Consider the following 8,304-nt stretch of genomic DNA (forward strand, 5'->3'; position numbering starts at 1 on the left):
GCTTTGGGCACCACACAGCAATGGCAGGGGAGCAGGCTGGGAGCAGAGGGACAGGTAAGGGCACTTGCGGGAGGTTTAGCAGCTCAGGGAGAGGTAGAGGCATCGAGTGGCTATTGGCTTTGGCTCAGTGTGCCACTGAGCTGTGCAGAGGGGGTTGCTGCTTAGCTCGGAGGGGAGGGAGCGCTGGGGGGGCTGTGAATGGGGCTGGGGGGGAGGCAGGAGCTGTGCCTGGGGGGGCCTTCTGGGAAACTTCCTCCCTTGTGTTACTCTGAAGCCTGATCAGCTCCTGGGGGAGGTTTCTGACAGGTTTCCTATTGCCGTGACTGACCCGTGCAGGGTTTCACCAGGTGGAAAAAGCCTTTCTCTGCGTTCAAACCTGCTCCCAGAGCTGTAAGAGAAGCCTGCAACGGGTGCTTGTGGTGCTGCTAAGACTCGTGGTGACGTGATCAGGCACATGACAGCACATACCTCTGGCAGCATGTGTGACACTCGTGTCTCCTCTTGCTGCCCCACACTGCTGCCAGCGATGGAGCCGCGGTGAGGGACACCCGGGCTCCCTGCAGCCCCCCCAGCGTGCTCCTGTCCCTGCCCTTCTCTCCTGCAAACAGGCTGCAGAGGTGAGGGAGCAGAACGGGGAGTGTTCACGCTGGAGAGAACCTCATGGCAGGGCACAGGGAAAGGGCTGGCTCTGCTCAGAGGTTGCCCATAGGAACGGGAAGGGGTTGGACCGTGGGGCACTGGCAGCCTGCAGACAGGAGTGATGCAGAGCTGGGGGCTGCCTGGGCCCTCAGGAGTGTTAACAACCCCTCAGCCCCCTGGGCCAAATGTGCTGTGAGACTCTGCTCCAGGCGAGGATCTGCCCTTGCTCCCAACTAGTTACCCTCCAGAGGGATCATTCTGGGATAGCCCACACAGAGCTCTCTGCCCAACAGTCACCTGTGTGCAGCCTGAGACTCATCCGAACTCCGGTTCCTGACGAGACAGTGGCAGTGCCTGTGTGCTCACCCCTGCCCGGGGAGGAGAGAACAAGGTGAGCACCAGTGTGGGGTCGAATCCTGCTGGGCTGGTTCCCCTCAGTCTTTGTTGCAAAGGCCAAAAGCGTCACTGGATGCAGCAACGACAAAACCCAATCTTCAGACAGGTCATTTCCAGCCACGTCCTTGCACCACCCATCGCCCGGTGCGTGGTGGCGGGAACAGCCCTTCCCGTGGCGTCAGGGGAAGATCTGCAGCTCAAACTTGGGTGCCCACTCCAGGGCGCTCTTCACCACGGCCAGGGCCGCGGCCCCCAGCGCGACTGTCAGCCCCATCACAGCCAGCTTGACGAAGCGGTTGGTCCTGGGCTTTGCCAGGATGGATTCTGTCCTCTCCTCCGTGCGCAGCCGCTCCCGGAACCGCTGCCTCAGCACAGTGTCGGGTCTCTGCTGCACTGACGCCAACTCAAAGTCCTTAAACGTGGAAGCCGCAGTTCTGCAAGAGAAGAAATGGGGTCAAGGAGCGGCCTCAGCTTGTGCTCGGGACCAGCCTCCTGCCAGGGGGAAGCATCATAAAGTCATGGAACAGTTTGTGTTGGAAGGGACCTTAAAGCTCCTCCAGCTCCAACCCCTGCCACGGGCAGGGACACCTTCCACTAGAGCAGGTTGCTCCAAGCCCCTGTGTCCAACCTGGCCTTGAACACTGCCAGGGATGGGGCAGCCACAGCTCCTCTGGGCACCCTGTGCCAGCGCCTCAGCACCCTCCCAGGGAAGAGCTTCTGCCTTAGATCTAACCTGAACTTCCCCTGTTTCAGCTTGAACCCATCACCCCTTGTCCTATCGCTGCAGTCCCTGATGAAGGTCCCTCTCCAGCATCCTTGCAGCCCCCTTCAGACACTGGAAGCTGCTCTGAGGTCTCCATACAGCTTCTCGTCTCCAGGCTGAACAGCCCCAATGTTCTCAGCCTGTCTCCCTATGGGAGGTGCTCCAGCCCCTGCTCCCTTGCTCTAACAGCTCCACGTCCTTCTTACGCTGAGGACACCAGAACTGCACCCAGTGCTGCAAGAGGGGCCGATCTTCATGAGGGAGACCTGGCAAGGGGATGGAGCAAACACACGGGCACCACTCACCGCTCAGCCTGCTGCTGGGCTGCCTCCCGGGCGAGTTCGGATGGTGGGAACTGGACAAACAGGTCCCCAGCTCTGCTGATGAGAGTCTCGTAGGGAAGGTCCTGTGGGATCTGGGACAGGAGGTGGTGCACAGAGGCCATGTCGCACTCACAGTCCAGAACTTCCTGCTCGCGGTACAGCACGATCTGCAGGGAGCAGAGAGCGCTCTGAGGACGAGTCCCTGTCACCCACTGACACTCACTTCAGAGCCACAACAGCAGAACACTTCACTTCCAGCTGGAAGAGCTGCCCTTCCTCACCGAGACACGCTGCAGGGAAGCATTCCCTGTCCGGGAAGAGCAATGTCAAACCCTTCCCAAGGCTCTGAGGCCGTGATAGCCCTTCTCTCGGCTCAAAGATAGATTTGTTTGGATCCCCATAAGGAGAAAAGGCAGATGGATGCATAGCACAGGGCTGTCCCCAGCCAGCCAGCTGCCCCAGCAAGTCCCCATCAGCAGGGCCAGCACATGAAGGCAAAGAAAACAACCAGGTTATGCTGCCTCCACAGCACTGAACTGGACCAGGCTGCACATCTGGACACATCCAGGCCACCCCGAGCTCTCCTGGATCCCTCCTGCCATTGCCAAGGACATCACTGGCCTTGGGGGTCCCTGCAGGCAGGGGACAGCAGCAGCACTGGGTTTGCCAGCCCCAAACCACCACCACCTCACAACAGTCCAGTTACTCCCCTGCCATTCCAGCCAACACTTACCACAGCAGCAAAGTAAATGGGCATCAGGGGATGACAGGCCAGAAAGAAGTCGTATAATCGCACCACGTGCCTGAAGTCAGACAGAACGTGCCCAAACCAGGTGATGAGCCAGCTGAGAGCAAAGATGGTGCCCACCTCCGCACTGCACAGGGACAAAGTGCTGTCAGACCAGCTGAGATGCTGCTGAGCATCCCGGCACCGCAGCCCCATGCCTGCCAGGGCAAGTCCTGCAGCACAGTCAGCTGTGCAGGCTCCTTCCCACCCTAAAGGCTCACTAATGTCTGCGAGTTGAAATCCAGCTTGGTACCCAAAGACATCTTGGATATGAAACCCAGAAAAGGACCTTGGACTGAACCTCCCCACTTACTTTCCTGCTTCTGTTTCAATCTGCCCAGTCTACACTTGTGGGGCCCTACTGCAAAACTTGGGCATTATCCTCAAAACAGCAACAAACCACAGCAAGGTGACACCAGCCACAAAACTGGGCACAAAAAATGGTTGTGGCAGCTTTGTATGATCCCAGACACAAACCCCCAGCCTCCCCCCACACGGACTGCAGACCACTGGGGTGAAGGTGGTACCACCTAAAAGCCCTCAGGACAGGCAGCACAGGAGCGGGTCTGCTCGGGATCAAGGGACACATGGCTTTGGGCTCTCACTGTTGGCTGTGGGGCTGCAGTTGACACACCTGTGTTGAGGCAACGTCTGCGTACCTCTGCATGAAGTCATGCACCTTAGGGTTCACCTGGTCTATGATGGGCATCAGGTAATTTAAAATGTGCTTGGTATTATCCATCGTTGGGTCCATAAAATCCCTGAGGAAAGATGGAAAAGAAGCTTCATGAAGCAATCACGTCAGGGAGCTCTGTCTCCAGGGAGGCAGCCAGAAGGTAAAGAAATGTACTTGCAATAAACAGCTTTGCTGGCAGGGTGGCCTCAGCCCCAGGGAATTCTGTCCATCTGGGACAGCCTCCATCCTACCGGAACCATAAACCCTTCCCAGCACCCAAATGGCAACTCCCTGCCTGGGAGAGGCAGGAGAATCCCCCCAAAATACAACCCAGCTGAAGATCTGTTCTCATTTCAGTGCACAAACAGGAGCCACTTGACGTGGGGCTCAGGGCACTGCTGGTGCAGACCACGCTGCGCAGGGCTGTGTAAGGCTGAGGGGGAGGCACAGCCAGGCCCTGGCAGCAGAGGCCAGAGAGCTGTGCACAATGCAGTGGGTTGGCTTTGCAGCTCCAAGAGATGCCACAAATTACCTGACAGCCTCCAACTATCCCTTCCCCAGAGCATAGCTCCTGCAGAGCCACGTGTGGTCACACTGCTCCCCACAGCACCCCTCTGGGTATGGCCAGGACAGGCAGCAGCCTTAACCCAAGGCTCTGCCTTCCAGGCCGGCTCTGTCTGTGCTGTGTCCCCACAGGCAGCTCCTCTCCTCCAGCTGAGCCCACTGAGTACCTGAGATGATGTGTCGAGAGCTTCTCCACCAGCGCCGTGGCCAGTCTGTCCCCCACCACCAGGAGGAAGGTGACCACGATGTCGTGGTAGCCCTGGTAGTAATGCAGCTGCGGGTTGCGCTTCAGGACGTGCAGGATGATGTCGATGAGTTCCTCCTGCAACCCTTCCCTCTGGTCATGCAACAAGAGGACCTGTGTGTTTACCAGCCCATTCCGAGGGATGTGGTACAAAGGGGAGGGAGGAAACCAGCAGGAAACATATCCCAAGGGCTAATCCTGCCCCCCAAACTCTGATGGGCAGTTGTGAGGTTGGCTGATCTTGGCAGCTGCAGTGCCCCACCTGTGAGGATGTCACTGGGGAGGACAGGAGCAGGGTTTCAGAGGATCATACAATGGTTTGGGTTGGAAAGGACCTTAAAGCTCCTCCAGTTCCAAGCCCTGCCACAGGCACAGACACCTTCCACTAGAGCAGGCTGCTCCAAGCCCCTGTGTCCAACCTGGCCTTGAACACTGCCAGTTAATGCTGCGTGCACAGAGCTGTGCAGAATGGTGCTGCACGCTCAGCACTAAGGACGCTTTAATCATTTTAAATTTCCCAGAGGCTCTACAAAAATTAAACAGGACCCAACTCCACAGAAACTGTGCCAACTGCCTCAGAGCAGCATCCACCACCACAACTCCACGTCAGCCCCCACTGACACCACGTCCTGAGGGACAGGATGTGACAGGAAAAACATTGTTCCTGTGCCCGCAGCTGCAGCTGGTTTCTGGTAGTCCCTGTCCACAGACAAAACACCCAAAGGCCAAGCAGCAGGTCCCAGCAGAGATCCTGCAGTGACAAAGTTCCCCTTCTCCCTGCTTCACTGATGCATCTAAAAATAGGCAGGAGGCTGCCACTTGATGTGAGCAGATCCGTCAGGAATGGGGCATCCGCTCTCCAAAGCGAATGAGAGTGAATGAAGTGCTCACACAGACAGAGGGGCAGCAGAAGGGGGAAGCAGGTTCTGGCCAGAAATCATGACTGCTCTGCAGAGCTGGGGATGAAATGCTTTATAAATAGCACAACAAGGCACCAGCCACGCAGCAGAACTGAACAACTGCAACACGTTTTGCTCCTAAAGGTTCAGAGTCCTCTTAAATCTGGTGCATGAACCCAATTTGGAGGCTGTTTAACACCGGAAACAGTTCTAACCGCTGACAAAGCTGCCTTCCCCACCCCTGGGCCAGAGCAGGCTCTAAAACCAACTGCAGCAAAGTCTGTTTCTCACGCACGCCATCAACCCAAACCTCACCCCGCTCCCAGGGCCAACAACTGCTCCATGTACCAGCAGCGGGGCGCAGGGGGAGGTCACCTCCAACCCAGCTGTGCACAGGCAGCTGAAGGAGGCAGCTGAAGGGAACTGAGAGCTCAGGACTGCTCTGCTGCACGGAGAAGCTGCTGTAAGCTCTGGCTTTCCAGAGTCAGGCTCTTGGAGTGTCACCTACTGCAACCCCTGAGTGAGGTCTGAGCTGGGGGAGCCCCACAGCACAGACCTCCCACCACAGACTGGGAAGAGGAGAATCCCCCTCACCTGGTGGGAAGCGGCGCAGGGATCGCCGCACGTCCAGCAGCACTTGCTGGTAATCCTTATTGTCCTCTCGCAGCTCCTTTCCTGAGGAAAAGAGGAACATGGTTAACATGGAGGAATGCAATGGTACCAGGAAGACAGGAGGGACAGGGAAAGGCCCTGCTGAAGGCAGGAGGATGAGGCTGCACACACAGACACAACACCCCACGGCACGTCCCCCTTTTCATGTGTCACACTCCAGCCCTGGCCCCTCACTCGTGCTGCCGCCTGTTCAGACAGTAACACACTTCAGTGTGAGGAGATGAGACTGTTAGTTACAGAATCCCAGAGTGGTTTGTGTTGGAAGGGACCTCAAAGCTCCTCCAGCTCCAACCCCTGCCCCGGGCAGGGACACCTTCCACTAGAGCAGGTTGCTCCAAGCCCCTGTGTCCAACCTGGCCTTGAACACTGCCAGGGATGGGGCAGCCACAGCTCCTCTGGGCACCCTGTGCCAGCACCTCAGCACCCTCACAGGGAAGAGCTTCTGCCCAAGAGCTCATTTCAGTCTCCCCTCCTTCAGTTCAAAGCCAACTCCACCTTGTCCTGTCCCTACAGGCCCTTGTAAGTAGACCCTCTTCAGAAGAAGGCGTGTTCTTTAAGCACACCACTCCCAGCACTCCTGGAAACATCCCTGCTCCACAGTTTTGTTGTGCAATTCAAAGCACACTCCACAGCAGCAGGACATGACCTGCTGCAGAGACCAGGAAGAACAGTTTATTAAATACAAATAATTCAGAAAAAAACCCCATCCATGGGTAGCTGAGACAGTTAAAGGAGAAAAGAGAAGAACCTGCTGCCCTGCTGCTGTCTGAGATCAGGTGTAGTTAACATTGTCTTCCAACAGGTCCCATCACCCAACACAACCTGGTGTGGGGGGTGCAGCCATCTGAACAGCCACAGATTCAGCAAAAGCAACAAACCCAGCCCTGGGACACTGCCTGTGAACTGTGAACAGAGCTCGGTGTGCTGTACCTGGGAGGGGGGGCAGGTCATCTGCGTTCACACTGAGCAGCTTCGGCCACACTTTGCAGCGGATCTCGTCGGTCAGGAGCCCCCCCTCGCTGATCGCCATCCGCCTCAGTGTGGCCACGTCGATGGGGTCACTGTTCAGGGCCTGGTAGATCTCTGCCACCTTCCTTTTCTTCTTGGAATCAAAGTCTGTGGGAAGATCACAGAGAGGGAAGCTGACAGGGAATGTCAGCAGACGGGGGCTACAGCTCATGTTGTGAGGGGGCAAAATCCACTCGTGGCAATGCCACACACACACAAGGGAGATGACGCTGGACAGTCAGCACAGGCCCTGCACCCCTACACGGTGCCTGAGGGATCCCTCTGTCCATATCCCTGATGGATGACGGCTCTGTGTGGGACGGTGACAGCCGTGCAAAGCCACCTGCAACTGTTCACTCCCTGACGCAGCCGCCAGCTCTGGTGTCAAGTGTTTGCTAAGCCCAGGACTTTGTGTTCCTACTAACCCCAGACTGCAGCTCCTGGACACCGCGCCCTGGGGAGAAGCCTGAGCACTTCCACTGGCCACAACAGCCACAGGAAAGGACTTCATTAAACCAGAGGGAACGAGTCACGAGCACAGCGACTTCTCTCCCAGTAACACAAACGTGCCAGATACCGGTACAGGCACAGGTTGGCCAGTGTGAAACAACCACCTCTGTTTGTGGAGCACACGGGGCAGGTAGGGGAGGGAACAGCACAGGTAAAGGAGGGAATAACAGGCAGAGCACAGGGTGCTCTGGGTTCAAAGAGGTTAAATGCACTTACAGGAGTCGAAAGCGCTTCCCGGGCACACCGCTTCCCTCCGCATCCTGGTACCTGCTGCCGCTGCCCCACAGAGGGAGGAGAGAGGCGGCCGGGAGCCACCCAATATCCCACACCAGGGAGGAGTTTCCTCTGAGGAGGCTCTGCTGAGCAGCTGTGCAGGATGAGGCCGCCAGCGCCGCCTTCACCTATAGGCTTTCCCAACAGATCCAACTACTCTGGGGATCCAAACAGGATTTGTTCCATAAGGGACGTGTCCGAATAGGGTCTGCAGTAGGAGGAACTCAAAGGATCCGGATGGAGAAGCAGCTGTTCGCTCCCTGCCCACGTGGCACCTCCGTTGTCCCGGCGCAAAAAAAACTGGAATTCCCACCTTCTGGAATGTGGCTGAATAGGGAACGTCGGGCTGCTTGGAGGCCACCAGCAGACACTCTCCCTTCTCTAATTACCCTTTTGAAACGCTTTAGGGATGAAATCTGGCCCCGCCTGCACCGGCTCTGCAGCTCCTCCGGGTCCTGGTAACGTTAAAGCACCAAACACTCCCCCATCGACCACAATTTCCTTTTCTCTCCTTCCCCACCCCTTGTGCAAGCAAAGTTCCGCGCAGAGG

The 8,304-nt window shown here is 57.2% G+C and overlaps 1 protein-coding gene across 1 annotated transcript; it reads right to left on the minus strand.

Moving 5' to 3' along the window:
* Positions 1–1,213: 1,213 nt before the first annotated feature.
* TBC1D20 (TBC1 domain family, member 20) lies at positions 1,214–6,993 on the minus strand. The gene is made up of 8 exons (XM_010020539.1): positions 6,894–6,993; positions 6,712–6,714; positions 5,877–5,966; positions 4,316–4,493; positions 3,568–3,669; positions 2,855–2,996; positions 2,104–2,288; positions 1,214–1,469 (listed from the first exon to the last, which is right to left on the minus strand). The coding sequence occupies exons 1-8, from the start codon at positions 6,991–6,993 to the stop codon at positions 1,214–1,216; spliced, it is 1,056 nt and encodes a 351-aa protein (XP_010018841.1).
* Positions 6,994–8,304: the final 1,311 nt, after the last annotated feature.

This window comes from Nestor notabilis, unplaced genomic scaffold (genome assembly GCF_000696875.1).
Source record: "Nestor notabilis isolate BGI_N333 unplaced genomic scaffold, ASM69687v1 scaffold16868, whole genome shotgun sequence".
Lineage (NCBI taxonomy): Eukaryota > Metazoa > Chordata > Aves > Psittaciformes > Psittacidae > Nestor > Nestor notabilis.

Coding starts and splice junctions, on each gene's coding strand:
- TBC1D20 (XM_010020539.1), bottom strand. CDS start 6,993: ATGGCGATCAGCGAGGGGGGGCTCCTGACCGACGAGATCCGCTGCAAA. Junction 2,289..2,854: donor CCATTTACTTTGCTGCTGTG/GTAAGTGTTGGC, acceptor TGCTCCCTGCAG/ATCGTGCTGTACCGCGAGCA. Junction 1,470..2,103: donor GCCCAGCAGCAGGCTGAGCG/GTGAGTGGTGCC, acceptor CTTCTCTTGCAG/AACTGCGGCTTCCACGTTTA.